The 22,230-nt window shown below is 42.4% G+C and overlaps 1 protein-coding gene across 2 annotated transcripts in view; it reads right to left on the reverse strand.

Moving 5' to 3' along the window:
* cenpe (centromere protein E) overlaps positions 1 to 21,803 on the reverse strand; it is a 31,353-nt gene extending 9,550 nt beyond the window's left edge. For both annotated transcript variants that reach the window (XM_089132595.1, XM_089132594.1), the window contains exons 1-39: positions 21,655 to 21,803; positions 20,655 to 20,761; positions 20,495 to 20,584; positions 18,354 to 18,472; positions 17,616 to 17,735; positions 16,945 to 17,026; positions 16,788 to 16,855; positions 16,636 to 16,710; positions 16,477 to 16,528; positions 15,892 to 15,979; positions 15,680 to 15,809; positions 15,484 to 15,603; positions 15,113 to 15,265; positions 14,626 to 14,773; positions 14,057 to 14,156; positions 13,550 to 13,892; positions 12,900 to 12,956; positions 12,547 to 12,735; positions 12,398 to 12,472; positions 12,251 to 12,319; positions 11,934 to 12,065; positions 11,354 to 11,531; positions 10,530 to 10,675; positions 10,178 to 10,447; positions 9,866 to 10,084; positions 8,964 to 9,080; positions 8,504 to 8,677; positions 8,262 to 8,345; positions 7,829 to 7,912; positions 7,466 to 7,735; positions 7,154 to 7,372; positions 5,196 to 5,264; positions 5,037 to 5,120; positions 4,312 to 4,533; positions 3,578 to 3,775; positions 2,026 to 2,169; positions 714 to 1,745; positions 431 to 589; positions 67 to 147 (exon numbers count right to left, since the gene is read on the reverse strand). In XM_089132595.1, coding sequence (XP_088988721.1) covers positions 67 to 147; positions 431 to 589; positions 714 to 1,745; positions 2,026 to 2,169; positions 3,578 to 3,775; positions 4,312 to 4,533; positions 5,037 to 5,120; positions 5,196 to 5,264; positions 7,154 to 7,372; positions 7,466 to 7,735; positions 7,829 to 7,912; positions 8,262 to 8,345; positions 8,504 to 8,677; positions 8,964 to 9,080; positions 9,866 to 10,084; positions 10,178 to 10,447; positions 10,530 to 10,675; positions 11,354 to 11,531; positions 11,934 to 12,065; positions 12,251 to 12,319; positions 12,398 to 12,472; positions 12,547 to 12,735; positions 12,900 to 12,956; positions 13,550 to 13,892; positions 14,057 to 14,156; positions 14,626 to 14,773; positions 15,113 to 15,265; positions 15,484 to 15,603; positions 15,680 to 15,809; positions 15,892 to 15,979; positions 16,477 to 16,528; positions 16,636 to 16,710; positions 16,788 to 16,855; positions 16,945 to 17,026; positions 17,616 to 17,735; positions 18,354 to 18,472; positions 20,495 to 20,584; positions 20,655 to 20,761; positions 21,655 to 21,725 — 6,138 coding nt within the window. In that variant the 5' untranslated portion in view covers positions 21,726 to 21,803. The remainder of the gene's footprint in view (positions 1 to 66; positions 148 to 430; positions 590 to 713; positions 1,746 to 2,025; positions 2,170 to 3,577; positions 3,776 to 4,311; positions 4,534 to 5,036; positions 5,121 to 5,195; positions 5,265 to 7,153; positions 7,373 to 7,465; positions 7,736 to 7,828; positions 7,913 to 8,261; positions 8,346 to 8,503; positions 8,678 to 8,963; positions 9,081 to 9,865; positions 10,085 to 10,177; positions 10,448 to 10,529; positions 10,676 to 11,353; positions 11,532 to 11,933; positions 12,066 to 12,250; positions 12,320 to 12,397; positions 12,473 to 12,546; positions 12,736 to 12,899; positions 12,957 to 13,549; positions 13,893 to 14,056; positions 14,157 to 14,625; positions 14,774 to 15,112; positions 15,266 to 15,483; positions 15,604 to 15,679; positions 15,810 to 15,891; positions 15,980 to 16,476; positions 16,529 to 16,635; positions 16,711 to 16,787; positions 16,856 to 16,944; positions 17,027 to 17,615; positions 17,736 to 18,353; positions 18,473 to 20,494; positions 20,585 to 20,654; positions 20,762 to 21,654) is intronic.
* Positions 21,804 to 22,230: the final 427 nt, after the last annotated feature.

A 22,230-nucleotide genomic window follows, 5' to 3' on the forward strand; every position in this document is an offset into this window, starting at 1 on the left:
TCTAATATATATATATATAGGGAGAGAGAGAGAGAGAGAGAGAGAACACAGACGTTGATCCTGTACCTGCTGAAGTTGAGCTCGGTGGCTCATGGGATCTGACTCCTGGTGTTTCTTCTGTTTGAGCTCTCCTTGGACCTGGATCAGCTGAGGAGAGATTTATGGAGAACACACACTGAAACAGCTTCATTCCTTCAGAAAGGCACACACCCCACCAGAGTAAACAATATTCATCATGAAATCAAAATTAACCATTCTTATTATATTAGCGTTTATCGTAACTGATTTCCCGTTGCGTTGTGCGTTGTACACTAAAGAACAGGTGAACGTGAGCTCTGGCGTTCCCACCGCTGTCAAAATAAACACACGCGTCTCGCGTCACTCCAGAGTTCCTGCTGTATGGGAGAGCCCCATAGTCATGTGGTGTTACCTCTCTGACGCCCTGCAGGATCTCCTGAAGGTCTCCTCCCTCACTCAGTGATGTCACACTGACGGAGGCGCTGGATTGGTTGCATGCAGCGTCTCTCTCTGACATCAGACGGTCTCTCTCGGCACACGCGGACTGAAGCCCTTGCCTCAACAGCTCCATCTGCCAAAACAAAAACACTGTTTTTGTGTGTGTCCCTTTAAATGCAAACGCTACGGGAAAACTCTGATTTTCATGACACGTCTCCTTTAATGGTCCGTACGAGTATCAAAGGGAAGCGTCTCACCATCTCGCTCTTCTCCTGCTGCTCTCTCAGGATCTGCTCTCTCTCGTCTCTGAGGACCTGCAGAGACTCCAGGAGCCGGTTTCGCTCCTCAGTCAGAGCGCTAATGTTAGCTTCAGCTTCAGCCAGAGCACTAGCGTTAGCTTCATCAGTCTTCATCGCCGCTAGCGTCTCCTGCTGCTCTCTCAGGATCTGCTCTCTCTCGTCTCTGAGGACCTGTAGAGACTCCAGGAGCTGGTCTCGCTCTTCAGTCAGAGCGCTAATGTTAGCTTCAGCTTCAGCTAGGGCACTAGCGTTAGCTTCATCAGTCTTCATCGCCGCTAGCGTCTCCTGCTGCTCTCTCAGGATTTGCTCTCTCTCGTCTCTGAGGACCTGTAGAGACTCCAAGAGCCGGTCTCGCTCTTCAGTCAGAGCGCTAATGTTAGCTTCAGCTTCAGCTAGGGCACTAGCGTTAGCTTCAGCCGTCTTCAGTGCCGCTAGCGTCTCCTGCTGCTCTCTCAGGATTTGCTCTCTCTCGTCTCTGAGGACCTGTAGAGACTCCAAGAGCCGGTCTCGCTCCTCAGTCAGAGCGCTAATGTTAGCTTCAGCTTCAGCTAGGGCACTAGCGTTAGCTTCAGCCAGAGCACTAGCGTTAGCTTCAGCCGTCTTTATCGCCGCTAGCGTCTCCTGCTGCTCTCTCAGGATTTGCTCTCTCTCGTCTCTGAGGACCTGCAGAGACTCCAAGAGCCGGTCTCGCTCCTCAGTCAGAGCGCTAATGTTAGCTTCAGCTTCAGCTAGGGCACTAGCGTTAGCTTCAGCCAGAGCACTAGCGTTAGCTTCAGCCGTCTTTATCGCCGCTAGCGTCTCCTGCTGCTCTCTCAGGATCTGCTCTCTCTCGTCTCTGAGGACCTGCAGAGACTCCAAGAGCCGGTCTCGCTCCTCAGTCAGAGCGCTAACGTTAGCTTCAGCTAGGGCACTAGCGTTAGCTTCAGCCATCTTCATCTTCTCTCCGGTTCTCTCGGAAGACGACAGAAGATCCTCACGAAGCTGCAGCATCTGAGAGAGAGAGAGTAATCAGCAATTCTTAAACTTTTCTGACCTCCAAGATAATTTAAACAACCAATAGAGAAGCTTCAAAAACACCTATTATGGGGGTTAAATGAATTTTAAAAATATATACCCATTGACTCCCATTATAAAGCTTGGAAGAGCCAGGACATTCATTTTTTTTTTTATAGAACTCTGACATTTTTCTTTCAGACAAATCCAATCAGACACACCTAGGATAACTTGAGGGAGAGTAAATCATGAGTGTGTGAACTATCCCTTTACTCACGATCTGGTCCTTCTCCTCTCGGTTGAGCTTCAGGATCTCCAGGAGCTGCTCTCGCTCCTCACTGACGGAGGCCAGACTGCTCTGCAGCTCCTGCAGACCGCTCTCGTTCTCCGCACACCGCAGACGCTCTCGCAGCTCCACCAGCTGGGGATCGTGGGGGATTAACAGAAGTGTCAAATAAAGATGTGATTCTTTTAGACTGCACATTCGAACGCAGAAACCATGCATTTGAATGTTTGGTGTGTGAGATGATGTAGCTGGCACATTCAGTTTGTTAGCTTATCCAGTACAGCACGGTGTGGCTATGTTGTTAAAGGGTTAGTTCACCCAAAAATGAAAATTCTGTCAGTATTTACTCACCCTCATGTTGTTCCAACCCCGTAAGACCTTCGTTCATCTTCGGAACACAAATTAAGATATTTAAGATATTAAGATCGCTCCTGCATACTAGTCCATAGGCTTCTTGAGGGACTGGCTCTTGCTGTCCTCGAAAAGTCATTAAAGACATCGTTAAAATAGTCCAAGTGACTACAGGGGCTCAATCTTAAGTTTATCAAACGACAAGAACACTTTTGTGCGCAAAAAAACAACAAAAATAACGACTTTATTTCAACTATTCACTTCCTTCTCCATGAGCCTGTAAGTCAGTTAACGTAGTGTGATTGCGTAGAGCTACGTCACACGTAGGCTCACTATTGGCCGACGCTGGTCATGTGTGTGTGATGCGTGTGACGTACAATAACAGAAGCTTACGCTATTAAACTAGTAACCTGACTCGCGCAGAGGGAGAAATAAACGAATAGTTGAAATAAAGTCGTTATTTTTGTTGTTTTTTTGCGCACAAAAGTGTTCTCGTCGTTTGATAAACTTAAGATTGAGCCCCTGTAGTCACTTGGACTATTTTAACGATGTCTTTAATGACTTTTCGAGGACAGCAAGAGTCATTCCCTCAAGAAGCCTATGGACTGTATGCAGGAGCGATCTTAATATCTTAAATATCTTAATTTGTGTTCCGAAGATGAACGAAGGTCTTACGGGGTTGAACAACATGAGGGTGAGTAAATACTGACAGAATTTTCATTTTTGGGTGAACTAACCCTTTAAGGTGAAAAGTGGCCGGAAAAGGCTTGTGTGTGTGAGATCATCAGCAGGAAACACCGTCTCAGATCCAGAGCGTCTGGTGTGTGTGTGATCAGTGTGTAGATGTACTGAGTGGAACTGGAGTGTTTCTGAAGGCCAGTTTGCCGGTGTGTGTTCATGTAGTTCATTACGCTGTGTGTTGAAGTGTGTTTTCTCAGGTCACGGTCACACTTACAGTTTTATGCACTAATATTAACCTCATTTTCCCTGCATGCACATTAAGGAAATTATATTTTAAGAACAATTGGTTAAAAAGTTAATGCACTTTAAAAAGAGAATGTAATTTCAGTGCTGGATCTGGTTTATATTGCACCCTCTTGTGGCCATATCAAGCATTGCCTTTAGAAATCAATTAATTTGAATTGTGTTAATATTTAAGAAACTCAAATGTAGCCCTGGATGAGGGTCTCACCGTCTCGTCCTGCATCTGCCGATCTCTCTTGAGCGCCTCGCTCTCGTGTGTGAGCCGCTGAAGAGACTCCGCGAGCCGATCCCGCTCCTCAGTCACAGAGGTCACCCGGTCCATGTGATCCACGTCTCCGATCCTCTCAGAGGACACTCGGTCTCTCTCGGCACACACAGACTGGAGCTCTGCCCTCAGCTGGGCCATCTGAACCAAAGGAACACATTAAAATCAGAGTTCGCTGTTGGCCGGAAACCTCATGTGACCCTGGACCACAAAACCAGTCACAAGGGTCGATTTTTAATTGCATTATTCACTGCAGCAAAAATATTTTTAACAGTTTAGTTTTGTGTTTTTGCACTGTAGTGATGAAAATGAGTGAAGATTCACAATATAACTCAAGTGTGTTGTGTGTTTTTGCTTTGGATAACCACTAAATAAATATAGTTTGGATTATTTTAGGTCGACACCTTCCTTTCCACTGTGACCGAGCTCAGCTGGATTGATTTAGAGGTTTACATGAAGGCTTTTGGCTATTGACGCAAACACAAAAAAATGAATGGATTCGAGGAGTTGTGTGTAAATTAACAAATCCTTCCCTCGCGGATCAATTTGACCCCATTAGGAATGACTGGAATGCGAGGCCACATTTGCCCAAAAGAGGTCGGGAACACTTAAGATATTTAGAGCAGAATTAAAAGGGTTATGTATGAAGTTAAGGATGGAAAGGTGTGTGTGTGTACCGTCTGGTCTCGGTCCTGCTGTTCTCTCCTCAGGGTTAGCTGGAGCTGCTCTCTCTCCTCCGTCAGCGAGGTGATGCTGGCCTTCATCTTCTCCATCTCACATGTGTGTTCAGAGAGGTTGGCCTCCAGGAGCGTCCGCTGAGACTCCAGCTCTAGTAAAGCGTTCTGAAGATCTTTCACCTTCTCAAGAGCTCCTCTCAGCTCCTCTTGGTTTTCAATCATCTGCATTTGAAAAAAGGTAAATGTATAATTAGTGCTGGTGGTCTAGCCGTTCGTACCAAATACCAGAATAAATTTAATACACGCATCACCGGTGTTATGATGATCATCACCGGAGTTATAATTATAGCTTTTAGTCAGTAAGGAGGCATTCAATAGGTCCAAAGTGACATTTATAATGATACAAACGATTCTATTTCAAATAAATAAACTTTATAAAAAGAATCCCGAAAATTAAATGCAAGATGGTTTCCACAAAAATATCAACCGTGTTCAAAACTGATAATAATCATAACTGTTTCTTGAGCATCAGATCCTCATATTAGAGTGATTTCTGAAGGGTCATGTGACACTGAAGACTGGAGTAATGATGATAAATTCAGCTTTGATCACAGGAATAAATTACACTTTACTATATATATAAATAGAAAACAGATGATTTACATTATAATAATATTTCCGTTTTCAACCCATCAAAAACAGCGGCTCAGCTGTGTTCATCTCACCATTTCCACATTGTCCTGCAGATCCGACTTCAGCTGGCTCTTCTCCGCGCTCGTGGTCTCCAGATCCTCCTTGAGCCGCTGCAGCTGTGACAGACGGTCAGTAAACATCACGAGAACCAGCATCCAATGCGTTCACATTAGGAGTGTGTCTCAGATTACCTGCTGGAGGAGCTCATCATGATGAGTGTCCATCTTTGGGCCGATGCGCTCCTGCTGAACCTGCATAAGCTGACACACACACACACACACACACACACCTCATTTTAAAGATGACCTATTAAGCTTTACATTTATGCTTTTTGTGATCATGAAAAAGCTCCAGTTCTCCTCTGTATGAGTGTCAGTGTTCCTGAACTCCTGACACGCCTCCACTGTAGTCTCGAGTTTAACACGTCACAATATTCCTCATTATAATAATTAATGCGCAGAATAAAGGGGCGTGGCCTGGTTGAGTGAGTTAGTAGTGTGTTAAACTGGCGGATATTAGGGTTGCCGCGGTGAGGAAAATTTCCCACCGGTTAATCGACGTGTGACAACACCGGTAATCCCGGTGTCACCGTGGAGGGCAGGGCGGGGGGGGGGGGGGGGTTAAATAGCTTTTAAATGCGTGCGCGTTATACTTTCACTTTCGAAATAAGCGTCAATTGCTTGAATGGACAAAAAAAACAACTCGCTGATAATAAAACTTTTATTTATAGACTTTTATTAGCATAACGAACGAATAAAAATAACCCCATGCATAGGCTGAAAAAAGTGAAAATCGGCAAAATGTGGGCCCAAACAAATAAGAACCATAACGTTTATTAACGAATAAGAAAATAAAATAGGCCTAAATAAATTACACAAAGTTTAAATGAGATAAAACCAATTAAAAAGAGACGAATATAAAATAAAAACTTCAAAACGGACCTTAGCCTACATAAATGACATACTTTCACTTTCGAAATAAGCGTCAATTGCAATTCAGCGTCAATTGCTGGAATGGACAAAAAAAAAAAAAAAAAAAAAAAAACAACTCGCTGACAATAAACTTTTATTTAGACAGCACTTTTATTAGAATAGTAAACGAATAAAATAGACAGAACTTTTATTAGCATAACGAACGAATAAAAATAAAGTGAAAATCGGCAAACTGTGGGCCCCCCAAAAAAATAAAACGTTTATTAACGAATAAGAAAACAAAATAGGCCTAAATAAATTAAACAAAGTTTCAATAAGATAAAACCAAATAAAAAGAGACGAATATAAAATAAAAACTTTAAAAAGGACCTACATAAATGACAGCACTCTAAAAAAAAGTAAAACACTATAAATTGGCATTTATTAACATTAATATATATTGGCCAAAATATTGCCAAACAGGCGCTTTTGCATTGCGTTTTGACACCAAATCTTCCGCCATTATCTTGCTTTTCTGTAATTTGACTCGTTCTCGTCTCCACACGTGCTAAAGAATCCTGATGCTTGCTGATCTGTGACGTGACGGCACGCGTTGCGCAGTTCATTTTTAATTATAATGCTCTCTTCAGAACTAAATAATTGAAAATTATTATTTTTAATTAATTCAAATAAATATTTTAGCAAAAACGAATACTTAAAAAAAAAAAGTCAAGACATCGCGGTGTCACGGTGGGAAAGTGATGTCACCGGTGATGGGGCTTAAAACCGGTAACACCGTCAACACCGTCTATCGCGGCAAGCCTAGCGGATATGAAAAGGGGCGGGACATTTCCCAAACACACAAAGCACTCAACCAATCACAACACAGTGATCCAGCCAACCAATCAGAGCACAGTGTGCTTTTCAGAAGGAGGCGCTTCATAAAGACAGGAAGTAAACAGAGCGTTACTGACAGACTGGGAAGAGAGGAGCTGCAACAATGGAGAATAATCAACATTCAAGCAGGAGTAGAAAGCAGGTTCTAGTAGAGCCTGAAACACATCAGGACTTTATAAAAACATAACCTCTTTATCATGTACAGTAGTCAACATTTGAAGTTGATCAAAACCTTTCAAAGTTATACATGAATTTTGAACCGTTCTCGTCTCAGGACTACTTTGATCCACCTCAAATGCTGATTCTGTATATTAATATAACGAGCAGACTTCAGTATTTACCATCCCGTTACTGTCCTCCAGGTCGCTCTTGAGCTGGTCCCGCTCGCCTCTCAGGGCCTGTAGGATCTCCTGCATCTGCTCTCGCTCTTCAGTTTGGGAGATGACGGCGCGTCGCAGGTTCTCCATCTCATCCGGCTCACTCTGAACTCTCCGCATCTCAGACAGAAGCGCGTCTCTCTCGCCGCACACACACTCCAGCTCTGAGCTCAGCTGCAGCGACTGACGGGGAAACAGTGTCAACACTAGATCTGCAACAACTAACCCATGAAACAACAAAAATCATCCACTACGAGTGTCTGCCCGTGTGTGTACCTTCTGCGTGGCCTCCTCCAGTGCCGCCAGCAGTGTGTGCTTCTCCTGTATGGCCTCCTCCAGGTCCGTCTGGATGTTCTGCAGGCGTTCTGAAGTGTGTGTGATCTGTCGGGTCAGTTCTGCTTCCTCCACCAGACTGCTCTCCGTCTCCAGCGGCCGATCCGCAGACACACACGTCTCACCGGCTCCTGCTTTCACAGCGGCCTGAGCAGATACCAGAGCGTCTCGCTCCTCTCGAGCAGAACTCAGCTCTTCGGACAGAACACACACCTGAGAATGAACCGCACACTTATTCTCACACGTCAAGGGCAGCTGGAGACGTCTATATTCATTTCACAAATACATATAGTTCCAGATCTCCACCTGCTCAGACGTCTCCTGAAGTTTCAACGTCAGCTGGTTCCTCTCCTCCAATAAAGTCTCAAGCTCTTTCTTTAGCGTCTGGATCTGTAGAACATCACAACATCAGATTAACCCGCACAAACTCTGAAGTCGGCTTCATTTATACAGCGCTTTACTGTGAGTGTGTGTGTGTGTAAAGCAAAGCAGCTTTACAGAGATAACAAGAGAATAATGCAAGTTTGTGTCTAGAAAATGCCGTCACAGTCCAGATTAAGTTCAGTGATGCTTCATTTTGTTGTAAATAAGTTATTTAGTTATATATACATATATATACAGTCGCTCTGGAGTAAACCGTGATGTCATCGTCCAGATCAGTTCAGTTCTCATATAATACCGTCAATGCAGGAGATGTCTAAAGGTGAAACTCAGATCATGTCAGAGGTCAGTCACAGACCTGTAGCGGAGCGCTGTTCTCCTCGCCCGAATCCTGTTCTTGATTCAAACGCTGCTGCTGTAACTCGGACTGAACCTGCAAAATCTAAAACAAAACACGGATATATTTACGGTTGGCACGTCTGGTCAGATGCTGACTGTGTTTTTATTGGCTCTGCATGATGATCATGAAGCTGAATCTGAAACTGTAAGCAAGAGCTGTTTCTTGTGTGAAACGGGAACTCCTCTTGTAGTGACGCTCACCATCGCAGTCTTCTCTTCCAGAAGTGTGTGCATCTGCTGCAGGCTCTCCCGAAGCTGCTCTCTCTCCTCCGTCACAGACCTGAGATCAGCCTTCATCTGCTCCAGCGCCTCCGACTGCTCATGATGGTCAGATCCCTCACACAGCGGTCGCTCTTCTTCTGTCGGCTGCTTCATCTGCACACACACACATAATGCATTAATAACTGTAATTAGCAAGCACGTCCTGCATTAGAACGCATTTTTACGACACTCATATTGTACCGATTTGGATGTTCAAGTCTAGACTTTTAGGGGATAATGAAATCACATTACTGTGAAGGAGGGGAAGGAAATAATCATTGGGAAACAGAATGCAGTGCAATAAAGTTTATATCGCTATTATCTTCTTTTCATAATCATAATCAGTGGAAGCCAAAAATAAAAAATGTCTGAAATCGCAGGAGCTGTAATTGACGAGTACCTGATGCTCTAGGCTCGTTTGGACCTGACCTCTCTGCGACCTCAGATTGAGTATCTCCCCCCGCAGGTCCTTCACCGTCTCCTGAGCGTCTCTCAGCTCTGCTTGAGTCTCGATTATCTGCAGTGAGGGTTACAGATCAGGGTTACGGACACTGTCTCTCAGTTGGATCATTTTGCCTGTATTAATGCCAACTGGACACATTTTGGCACAGGTGTGTGTGTCTTAATGGAATTTTACCATTTCAACCCAATTTACAAAAATAGTTCCTGAACAAATGTCCCCAATGAAACGGCAATGTTTAATCCCAGGGCCATTCAACTAGAAAATGATGCAATATTTGTAAATAGGCTTCCATCTGTTGGCAAGGCTTCAAAATGTACATTTCTACTACTGTATACCAGATGGTGCCATTTTCAGGTTTGGCCTATAAAGCAAACACTCGCTTTATTCCTGTTTTCTGCTGTGCGTATAATAGAGCCGATTGGATAGATTATGCAGCGATACTTGTGTTGGTATGATGTCAGTGTGGTTTGCAAGCATGTAATGAACATTGTGTGTGTGCTTGTAATATTTGAGAGATATTAAATAGACATTAACCTCAAATCTGTAAATATTTAGATTTATGGCTTTGATTTTCTAGAAGTTTTAGAACTCAAAAACATTATAGATATAAATTTTATGAAACATGTTATTGACACTTTTTAAACTTCTTTTTCCCTCAACACTGATCTGCCATGGGTCTTTAAAATGAGACCAAATTTAAATCTGTGCTCCCAAACTTAATTTTTATGACCGTTTTTTCCAGACAGACATTTTTACCGACTTTTAAATGGATGCATGAGGGTTAAAGGCTCTGTAGCCGAGCGAGATCATGTGACCTGCCGGCAGTCGCAAGCGCTCACCATCTCCACATTTTCCTCCAGGTCGCTCTTGAGCTGGTCCCGCTCGCCTCTCAGGGCCTGTAGGATCTCCTGCATCTGCTCTCGCTCTTCAGTTTGGGAGATGACGGCGCGTCGCAGGTCCTCCATCTCATCCGGCTCACTCTGAACTCTCCGCATCTCAGACAGAAGCGCGTCTCTCTCGCCGCACACACACTCCAGCTCTGAGCTCAGCTGCAGCGACTGACGGGGAAACAGTGTTAACACTAGATCTGCAACAACTAACCCATGAAACAACAAAAATCATCCACTACAAGTGTCTGCCCGTGTGTGTACCTTCTGCGTGGCCTCCTCCAGTGCCGCCAGCAGTGTGTGCTTCTCCTGCGTGGCCTCCTCCAGGTCCGTCTGGATGTTCTGCAGGTGTTCTGAAGTGTGTGTGATCTGTCGGGTCAGTTCTGCTTCCTCCACCAGACCGCTCTCCGTCTCCAGCGGCCGATCCGCAGACACACACGTCTCACCGACTCCTGCTTTCACAGCGGCCTGAGCAGATACCAGAGCGTCTCGCTCCTCTCGAGCAGAACTCAGCTCTTCGGACAGAACACACACCTGAGAATGAACCGTAATGGAGGAGATTTAGACACCGGTGTCGGTGCAGAAGCTAGCTAAGACGCCATGAGTCGGTTCTGACCTGTGTCTGTAATTCCTCCACTTTCACAGAGAGCGTCTCGACCTCCTCCGCCTTGCTCTGCAGATGTCGCTCCCTCTCGAGACTCTGGTCAAGCTCCTTACGCACGTCACACAGTGTTTTCTCCAACAGCAGATTATCAGTCAGATCTGTGAAGAGCGGGAACATCACAAGTAACAAATTACTTCCTTAAATGACAGACTAACATCACAATGATTGAAACGCTGCATGTACCAGTGTGCTAAATCTTAGAGGAATAGGTCGTAAAAAAAATGAATCCTGTCATCATTTAATCTCCCTCATGTCATTTTAAACATGACTTTCGTTAATCTTCGGAAAACACATTTTTGTCCATATATTGAAATTCAGATTCAAGCTTCATTCAAGTAACCCATGAGAATATGATATACATGAAGTGCAACAGTTTAGCTGCTGTTTACCATATTTGACAAGCATGTTGATCATAGTCAATATGAATAAAAATTTAAAAAAACAAGTTAAACGTATTCATCAAAATAAAGAGATACTGCGAGACTAAACCTCTTAATTATCAAGGATTATTTTTGACAATATCTTTGTGCCTTTTGAAGCTTGTCAAATTTCAATGGATGGACAAAAATATGATATTATTAAAAAAAACAAACAACATCTACATTTGTTTCGAAGATAAATGAAGTCATATGGGTTTGGACTGAACCATCCCTGTGATGTTGGTTCAACTGATCGTTGTGAATCATTGACAAGATGATGAGAATGAAGACCATGTTTCAAAACTGACTACATGTACTGAGAACCTCCTGCATGTTCTTTGGCGGTTCTACACCCACTTTTCGGCACTTTCCCGTCCAGCAGAGCCGTCAGTTTGGTGTTCTCGTCGAAGGCTCCCATCAGCTCTCTTTGGAGATCGGTTTGCATATTCCTGAAGCGAGATTTCTCCAGCTCTAGCTTTTCCTGAAGCGTCTTCACCACAGTTTCCATCTTCTCATAGTCTGTGGTCAGGGTCACCTGAGCAAAGTCACATGACTCACATTAAACACACCACCATTTGGACACAGTGCTGGAAACCCAAAGCAGGACTCAGACACCATAATAAGAATATTCATGATGCTGAAAACATTATTATAGACAAATCTGCTTGCACTCTGTCTCAGACTAGAAGTATTTAAAATAATGTAGGACACTTTCACTGGTAACAAACATTTGGCATTATCAGGCCAACAAATATTCACAATGCATTAATATACGTCATATATAGTAGGTTAATGTACTGACATTAAAACGCTGAAAACTTACGTTTTTTCCTAACAGAAATGTTTTTATTTTGGGTGAACTATACACAATATATACAGTCACTCTCCACAATACATAGATGGATTTATGTCCACACACACACGCAGCTGTACTCACGTCTCTCTCTTTGAGGCGGATGTTCTCGCTGCGCAGGAAGGCCCATTCCTTCTTCGTATCCAAACTGAGAGTCTCCGCATCATCCAGAGAGCGCCTCAGACACGTCACTTCATGCACAAGATCCTTGTCGCTCTGCAGATTGCAATATAGCATGAATGAGACAGAGTTACCGTTTCCTAGAAAGCATCATTTTGATTTCTGTTGACAAATCGAATTGTGACTTTTCTGGTCAAAATTGACTAGTTTAAGAAGAAAATCTTGTTTGTAGGGCTGCACAATTTGGCCTATATTTAGTGATAGTATATCAACATACGTACAAATCTCTGAAGCTCAGCGGTCAGAGCGGTGTTCTTCTGGAGCTCGGATGACATCGTCGCCAGATCAGCCTGTGGAGAACAGCACGGAGTTCATATGGACATGATACACACATTCGAAAGCGAATGAAAGAAAGAATGAGAGCAGACCTTCAGCTGTTGGATCATTTCTTCAGATCGCTTTAGGTCCTGCTTCAGCCTGGAGTTCTCCGACTCTAATTCCCCCTGTGTGAAGACAGAACATGTAAACCAGATCCGCTGTACGCGAGGATGAAGCTTAGCTGAGGCGCTCTGATCACCTCGTACTCCCTCTTGGCCTCCTCCTCCAGTTTCTCGAACTCGTCCGCATCTCTCCTCTCCTCGATGTCCTTCTGCAGGGCGTCCTTGTCTTTCTGAAGCGAGTCCTTCTCTGCCTTCACACTCTCCAGGTCGGAGGTCAGCTGATCCAGCGTGTGTTTGGCCAGGTCTCGCTCGGCTATAACAGCATCCTTTACAAAATAAATAAAAAGGTGATGTTTGATTTATTAGCAGGGTTCAACAATGGCATTAAAACAATGTTTTTTAATACAAACGATACCCAACACTACATATGAAGCATTTCCAAAGGAAAAGAACATTCAACAATCCCAAAAAAATGTGCGTGTTTACTCACTTTCTCAAACCCAACAGTCTCGCAGAGCTGAATGGCCTCTTCCAGATCTCTCTGCAGCTGAACACACACACAATAATCAATAATAAAGAGAACACATCACTACACGCATTAGACTTGCTACGATAGTCGGTGTTCAGAAGCAACACCAGTTACATCACGGCACCGCCCCCAATGTCGATTTTGTTTTAATAAAAACATTTAGTTCAGTTAGAGAACAGACACTACAATTAAAAACTGAATGTATCGGTTTAATAAATCGAGAGTCACAGATCAGCAACAGGAGTCGGACTTCATGACAATATTTGGTGTCAAAGTAAAGCAATGTGTTCAAGAACAACAGGCTAATGAACTCATTTTACTTTTGCCATCAAATTGAAAATATCCTCACCGTCACATTTTGCAAGATGTAAACAACACTGGTCCAGAAGCACTTCCTGTTTCAGTTTGTAACAGTTTTCTTTATTTCACATGTAAAGAAAACATCTTAAAGATGTTTAACTTTTTGATTCAGTTTTATATGTTCTGTTGGTTGTATTTTATCCCAGCTTTTATGTAGTGTTAAAAACCAAACAGGAAGTGCTTCTGGACCTTGCAAAATGGTCTATATGCATAAAACAGAAGTGCATTGTGGGGACTAGAGCGGGTCGTACCCGTTCACAGGTGTTCTGCGAGCGCAGGAGGGCTTCTGAAGTCTTCGCCAGCTCGGCCAGCTTCAGCTCCAGGGCGGCGCTCTTCTCCTCCGCTCTCGCTCGCTCCTGAACCTGCTCCTCCAGGTGGCGCCGCAGCTCCTCCAGCTCACAGAGGGCCGTGTCCTGTCCCGACGGCGTGGCTCGAGCCTCCAGCTGGTCCTGCAGCTCAGAGAGCTTCAGCTGGAGCTCAGCGCTCATCTCCTCGGCTCTGCGCTTGCTCTGAGTCTCGGTGTCCAGCTGGTACGCCAGAGACGCCACCTTCGCCATCAGCTCGTTCGCGCGGGGAGAGTCGAGGAAATTACCCCTGACATTATGAAATGCAGAAAAGCATGCAAACACTTTTGCTAGTGCATGTTTTTTTTTTCCAGGAAACATTTACATTAAAACTTTTATTTTTCTACAATTTAAACAGATTTAACCGCCCCATCAGAGTGTGAAGGCAGTGCTGATATTGATGATGGTTCTCACCCCTCTGAGGAGCTGCGGACCGTGATGCTGCTCATGTCCATGTCCAGGTTGGGTTCATCCATAGCGGTGAAGTCGAAGCGGCTGTCGAACTCATCCATATCTGCACACAACACCGAACGCCTCATGAACCTTTATCTGCTGACGGACACACAGATCTTCACAGAATGTTTAATCTTTTGGCTTGACTGGAATTCAGCGCCGCTTTTTTTAATGCGCCTGAGCCTGTCTTAAGATAGACCGGCTGGATTGCGTTGCCTTCATATGCTTAATTATAACATTTAATTTGATAAGGCAAAAAAAAAAAAAAATCAAATATTTTAATTTTTTTTTTTTTTCGAATCTTCGTGGGATCTTTTAAGACGAGGGATTTAAGAAGGTGAAGGACATCCTAACTTTAAGTCATTTTGTTTGAGGAAAACTGTCAAAAATGACTGAAAAGCTGAAGTTTTATATAAGCAACAAACTGAAAGTATCAACAAATATTTATGATGACTTTTGTGCTTCGCTGCGACTGCAGAATTACTTTCAAAAGCAAGCAAGCTTCTCAAGTGTTGTGAGCGACCTCATACCGTCTCCCTCTTCAGGCAGAGAGCAGTCGGCTCTCCTCTTCTTGACGTACGGCTCAGCGAAACTCATGTCGGTCGAGCCGAGGTCCTCCTGGAGCAGATGTGCAGATCTCAGCAGTTTCCCCCCCCACGTCACTCTCCGCTTGGGCACCTGTGCGTTTAAATACAGTATCAGATCCACTGAGGAGTTACGATTAGGGTTGGGAATGAAAAAAAACAGGTCAGGAATCAGATACTTGTTATAAAATTTTAATTTAGATTCCTCTGTGAACTCTATATTTCTATGGTTTTATAAAACATGCAAACATTCCTAGCTTAAGTGTTCTTTAGCCTGTTGATTTTTGTTCATGATATTAAGGTACAATTAAAGGTTTTGCAATAAGAGTAAATGTAAAAGATATTCAAGGTTTTTTTTTTTATTGGAATCGAAATTAGGAATCGATAATTCAAACGATAGCCAACCCTAGTTACGACTGGAGAAATCGTTCACCTTCGGGATCAGAGTGCAGTTTGAGGCAGTGACGAGTAATTTGGTCAGGTTTTTGATCCGGTCCTGCTGATCCCTCTGCAGCTGGTCCTTCTCCTGCAGGAGCTGACACAGCGTCTCGCGCTCGGTTTCAGTCGTCTGAGTGACAGAGGACACCTGTGAGGGGAGATGGGAAAGAGATTGTGTTATTACCGGACAATTATCAAACCCGAGATCTACACACTCACATAATACATCATCACCGTTCTCACAGATTCAAGGCTTTTCTCTTCTTTTCCCCTCCAAAACTTGCTCATGGATCCTGTTTCAAAGTGTGTGTTCTCGAGCTCAAACACTGTGTGTGTCACTGTATAGATGGAGGAGACGTGACTTACCTCTTGCAGACGGCGTCTGAGATCAACTATCTCGTTGCGGTATCTCTTCAGGAGCGCGCCTTCATCGGAGACCTCCGTGACATGAGGGTCGTTCTTCATGCGCTTCGCAGCGCTCGCAAACTTTAAAGCACAGTAAAACACAGATGAGTTAAACACATCTCCCACACCAGAGCCGAGCAGCGTAGCGTCCTCGTACCTGTAGCGTGCTGACGGTCTCGTCCACAGTGGCCGGCGTGATGGTGCAGATTATCACAGTCTTTGCATTTCCGCCAAGAGAGTTCTGAAGGATTCGGGTCAATTTACTATCTCTATAATTCACGAAGCCCCTTTTGGATGGAATGGAGACGAGACGTTAAGGTTTGCAAGGGTTTACTGACAAAAACAGGTTGAAGTCCAGAAATTACTCACTTCTGACTCTCGTCGGATAACTTCTTGATGACTTGACCCAGTATGAACAGACTGCGATTAATGTTGCATCCTTCTTTTAACCGGGCGCCTGAAACAAAAAAGAGCTTTTAACACACAAATCCATTAAATAAATGGTTTTATTTTAAGCTTTTCGTAAATGGCTCAAAGTTTGGCCATTTGGAGACCTGGCCTTAACTAGTAAATCATATTGTCCTTCACTATAGAGACGTATACACAACCAAATGTGCCAGATTTGTAATGACCATCGGTTCGCCATGTTTGAAAGCGGTGTAGGGAAGAGCTTCTGTGCTCCTATTGGTCACAGATGTGACGGAACCCGTCATGGAGGACCGGCGTAAATTAAACAAGCTAGTCTTTATATCGGGACATTGTGAAGCACTGCGCCAGTTGTCATCCCCCATGACACACTATACGACACAAAATGATCGTTTCTTGCGCCCCGTCATTGTCACCTGCGAATCATTACGATTGTGAATCGTGTAGTTTGATTATTTAATGAAGTCCATTTTTCTGTTCCGAAACAAGCGACAGACTAAAAGAACGAACGGTAAACACAATGATTACCCTCAGCTCCCGTCTGACTCGCCCGCTCCGCTCCGGCCAGATCCACCAGGTTCTAGAGAAACAGGAAACGACAGCAGACTGAGTAAACGTTATAAATGTTGCTCATCCAAATGACGTCAGTGAAATCACACAGAAGGGTGGCGTTAGTTTGGAGCTCACCAGATGCGACACAATGACGGCTCCATCTGCGTTTTCCCCAGACGCAGGATCGCTTCGGTCACGGCTCTCCAGGATCTGACACGGAGAACACAAACCAGATTAACTTAGAATTCAAATAAACCAATTCCAAACACACTCCGTTCGCCTCTTACCATGCGGAAAATGGTGTGAGAGCGGCTGCTGCGCTGGTTCATTTTAGTTTTTCCATAATGCCGGTTTTCTGTATGAATCAAGTGAGGGTCAGATAAGCACCACAGAACAGCAGAATAAAGAACGAGCGGGTGAGGGATTCAATGAGAGCAGCTTTACTTTCTCCTTTGGTGATCCAGGACAGGGCTTGTTCGGGAGACGTCACCATCTCTTCGGTCAGATCGGCCACGTACACGTTTTTCTGTGGGTTAAACGGATAGTTCACGCAAACATTTAAATTAGCCCAAGATTTACTCACCCTGAAGCCATGTGTATCACGTTCTTGTTTCAGACAAAGACAATCGGAGTTATATCAAAAGTGTCCTGGGTCTTCCAAGCTTTAGATGTCCATAAAAGAGCATTTATCCATGAATAAAGTGCATCTGTTCCCCATAAAAGTGAAAGTGCATCTATCCAGGATAAACTCTACAGGCTCTTTTAGCTCTTTTAATCAATAATCTTTTTAAAATAAGGATTTTCCTTAAAAAAAAAACCGCATGGCTTTGCTTCAGAAGGCTTTTATTAACCTCCCGGAGACTGTGGAGTTCGTTTATGATGGACAGATGCACTTTTATGGACCCTAACCCTTTATATATATATATATAATTTGTATTCACCTGAAAGAAGCATGTCATATACACCTAGGATGGCTTGAGAAAGGGGAAGAGTGAAGGATGGCTTGGCTTGGGAAAGAGTAAATATCAAGGGCTAATTTTAATTTTTGGTTGAATCACCCCTTAAAGATCTGAACCTACACTCGCATCCGTGTACGAGTCCTAGCAAACACTCACATAGTTCCCTTCCCGGATCTCCAGAGGCCTTCTTTTCCAGCTATCGCAGAGCAGATCTGTGACCGTCTCGTTGTAGATCTCCATATAACTCACGCGCAGGAGAAACTCTTTCTTCGGAAACTGGAAAAAGACGCAAAGAAATAAAGCTATTAAGCGCTCACTGCCAGAGAAGGCTTTGGCTAATGAACCATTATCAAACATACAAGACAGATGTACTGAAATAAACTACAATGATTCGCCCCAAAATCACAACGGTTCAGATCTCAAAAAAACACGGGAAACTACAATCAGACTCAATTCAGATCTCACTTACCAAACAATATCTTTACTCTCTTCCAAATTATAAAAAAGGTAAATAGAAAAATGAAAATAAACCAATAAAACAAAATGGTACTACTAAAGTGCAGCACATGCAGTGACTGACATTATATCCTTTCAAAGGTTAATGTTTCCACAAAGGTTCCTTGTTCAAACTGATTATTTTTCTCATGAATATTTGATTGATGAAGAGTAAAAGCTGTATCATAGACTTGGATATTAATATGAGCAATATTACACTCATCGCCATGAGAAACGGCTCTATATCAGACGGGCTGCAGTGTTTGAGTGAAAATATTGTTTCAGCGATAAAATTATACATCTATATATTGTCTTTCAATAACTCCAGCACCTTTCATGGGTTTTCCAGGACTTCAATTTCAAAGTCAAATTCAAGTACACCAAGTACTTTGCACTTACATTTTTGATAGTTTTGAAGACGTCAGCCATGGCGAGAGGAATCACTCCAGGGTTGTGCTCGCTTCCCATCATGGAGAAAGTCTTCCCGGATGACGTCTGTCCGTAGGCAAATATTGTGCCTATAAACAGGAGATGATGCATCAATACTTTGAGTAAGTGCAGAACACACCTCTAATGTACTAGACTAGACCTGTGTGCAGTGTGTCCATAGAGCATGCATTACTGCACCATGTCTTAAAGGATTAGTTCATTCCAGGATTTCTCCATGTAGTCGACTTCAATAGGGTAAACAAAATAAAAATTGATATACTTTATAACCATAAATAAATTCACAAGCTCGAGCTGTACGTAATTATGTAATCAGGTTGAAAGGTCACGTGTGTTCTGGTTCAGAAATGTAGAGTAGGAAGAAAAACTCATTCTCATTTTCTCCTCCAACTTCAATATCGTCTGACATCATTGTTTTACTGTTTAATTATTTAATAAATGGCATTTCTTTGCACGCTCACTTTGTAAACACTGGGTCTGCCCTTCCGTCTACGTCACGCTTGACCTTTCACCCTGATTACGTAATGTGTGTCGCATCACAGCTAGGCTTGCCGCGATAGACGGTGTTGACGGTGTTACCGGTTTTAAGCCCCGTCACCGGTGACATCACTTTCCCACCGTGACACCGCGATCTTGACTTTTTTTTTTTTAAAGTATTCGTTTTTGCTAAAATATTTATTTGAATTAATTAAAAATAATAATTTTCAATTATTTAGTTGTGAAGAGAGCATTATAATTAAAAATGAACTGCGCAACGCGTGCCGTCACGTCACAGATCAGCAAGCATCAGGATTCCATTTAGCACGTGTGGAGACGAGAACGAGTCAAATTACAGAAAAGCAAGATAATGGCGGAAGATTTGGTGTCAAAACGCAATGCAAAAGCGCCTGTTTGGCAATATTTTGGCCAATATATATTAATGTTAATAAATGCCAATTTATAGTGTTTTACTTTTTTTTAGAGTGCTGTCATTTATGTAGGCTAAGGTCCTTTTTAAAGTTTTTATTTTATATTCGTCTCTTTTTATTTGGTTTTATCTTATTTAAACTTTGTTTAATTTATTTAGGCCTATTTTGTTTTCTTATTCGTTAATAAACGTTTTATTTTTTTTGGGCCCACAGTTTGCCGATTTTCACTTTTTTCAGCCTATGCATGGGGTTATTTTTATTCGTTCGTTATGCTAATAAAAGTTCTGTCTATATTTTATTCGTTTATTATTCTAATAAAAGTGCTGTCTAAATAAAAGTTTATTGTCAGCGAGTTTTTTTTTTATTTTTTTTTTTTTTTGTCCATTCCAGCAATTGACGCTGAATTGCAATTGACGCTTATTTCGAAAGTGAAAGTATGTCATTTATGTAGGCTAAGGTCCGTTTTGAAGTTTTTATTTTATATTCGTCTCTTTTTAATTGGTTTTATCTCATTTAAACTTTGTGTAATTTATTTAGGCCTATTTTATTTTCTTATTCGTTAATAAACGTTTTATGGTTCTTATTTGTTTGGGCCCACATTTTGCCGATTTTCACTTTTTTCAGCCTATGCATGGGGTTATTTTTATTCGTTCGTTATGCTAATAAAAGTCTATAAATAAAAGTTTTATTATCAGCGAGTTGTTTTTTTTTTTGTCCATTCAAGCAATTGACGCTTATTTCGAAAGTGAAAGTATAACGCGCACGCATTTAAAAGCTATTTAACCCCCCCGCCCTGCCCTCCACGGTGACACCGGGATTACCGGTGTTGTCACACGTCGATTAACCGGTGGGAAATTTTCCTCACCGCGGCAACCCTAATCACAGCTCGTGCAAGACCAGCATTAGTGGTTATCAAGTATATAAATGTTTATTTTGTTCTAAATGTCCGATGGTTTGTCTATATAACACTCTTATTCCTCACATCTAGACCTTCGACCCGTTGGACCCCATTGAAGTCACTATATGCATAACAATCCTGGAATGTTTTCCTCAAATATCTTGGATGAGGAGAGTAAATTATCAGGACATTTAAACTCTGAAGTGAACTGATCATTTGAGCTCAGAGGGATCAGCCAATCTGATGAACTACAGGACAAATCTTCACGATGGATGTTCTGGCCTCACCGTTATAGCCTTCGACTGCAGAAACGACCAGGGGCTTGGCGATGTCCTGGTACAGCTGAGCGGTGGTCTCTGCAGCGCTGAACACTCGGTCTGAAAAACACACACGAGGGTCAGAACACGAACACACACACACCACTGCGATCACTGGAGCTCAACTCACCGAAGCTGAAGCTCTTGGCCGTAGCGCCATCTTCATCCAGCTGATGGATGGCCTGTTTATCGGCTCTCCAAAAGAGCTGCACTGGCTCTGAACTCTCAGACTCCTCCCTGAAGGCATCAGGATTATTACAATGATGTCGAAACACTTTAGATTAACTTTAAACATGGAATAAACGAGCTGTGTGGAGACTGACAGACTGCAGCGCTTTGTAAAACGAAACAGTTGATGGACCCCATTGACTTCCACAGTAGAAAAAAAAAATACTATTAAAGTCATTACATCAACTTATTGGTTAAGTTACTTCAATTCTTCAAAATATCTTTTATGTTCAGCAGAAGAAATAAATTCATACAGGTTTGGGGAAAACACGAGGGTGAATAACTTTAAATGACATTATTTTGACCTGAACTATTCCTTGAAGTTTGTATTAAGTCAGATTAGTATGGAAGCTTGTGTCCACCGATACAAAATAAAAAAGGGTTACGTTATAATTGGGACTGTTTTTCTCACAATTGAATACGTGATATAAACTCACAATTCTGTCATTTTATCCCTTTTCTTTTTTTCAGAATTTGACTTTATAATCTCACAGTCTTGAAATCAATCAAAATTGTAAGATATAAACTGGCAATTGAAAGATGAAAAGTCGCAATTATCTTTTAAAATGTTGTATTCAGTGGCGGACACAAGCTTTCATGGATTAACGTTAACGTTCACTTGACTGGCCACTGGTAAACCAGCGAAATATGTTACTTAACGTTAGATATATTATTTATAAATTGTTCATAATACGTTTCTAGAGAATAATTACCTCAGAAATATTATAAATTACAGCAAAAACACCCTTCGCTAACGTTTCCGACTTACAATTATGTCAACGTTAGGCTAGCTAAGACTGTTCACTCATCAGCAGTGAATCTCCCAGCAATAAGTTAACGTTACCTCTACTGTTTTTGAAATCAAATTCACGTACATACTGTAAATATTTATATTTTCTTACCTTTTAATAAGGGGCCTGACCCTAACGCAAACTTTTACAGCGGATTCTTCTGTCATTTTCGCTCCATTCATTAACGATAAATCGCAACGCTACTGAAACTAACTGACTGACTGACTGAACGCATTTGAAATTTTAACCGACTTTCCATTGGACGACCTGTGCGCATGCGCGGATCAACGGCCGCCCTCATTGGTCCCTGACATATCTATGCCTGAAACCAAAAAAAACATTTCCGTTGAGTTTCCTGTGGAGTGCTGAGCGAGACTCCGCCCATGTGTTTTTAAACGAGTCATGTATGTATAAACATATTATTATAAATATATACTCATGAATATATTACTTTTACACAGTCGTGTAAAGTTGTGTAATTTTATACAATTTATTAATTACAATTCATTGGTTTGATACGTTGAATGTCTTCTTTTCCATTTTTGTTATTTATTTTCAGAAGTGTTTTACTGCTTAAATACATAATACATTTTGAATAGAGATTTTATAGAGTATTTTAATGCAGTATTTTCACACATGAGCCCGTAATTAACTTTTGGGGGACAGTGTAAGAGTTAAAATGTTCGA

This window comes from Pimephales promelas, chromosome 6 (assembly GCF_988280905.1).
Source record: "Pimephales promelas chromosome 6, fPimPro1.hap1.1, whole genome shotgun sequence".
NCBI lineage: Eukaryota > Metazoa > Chordata > Actinopteri > Cypriniformes > Leuciscidae > Pimephales > Pimephales promelas.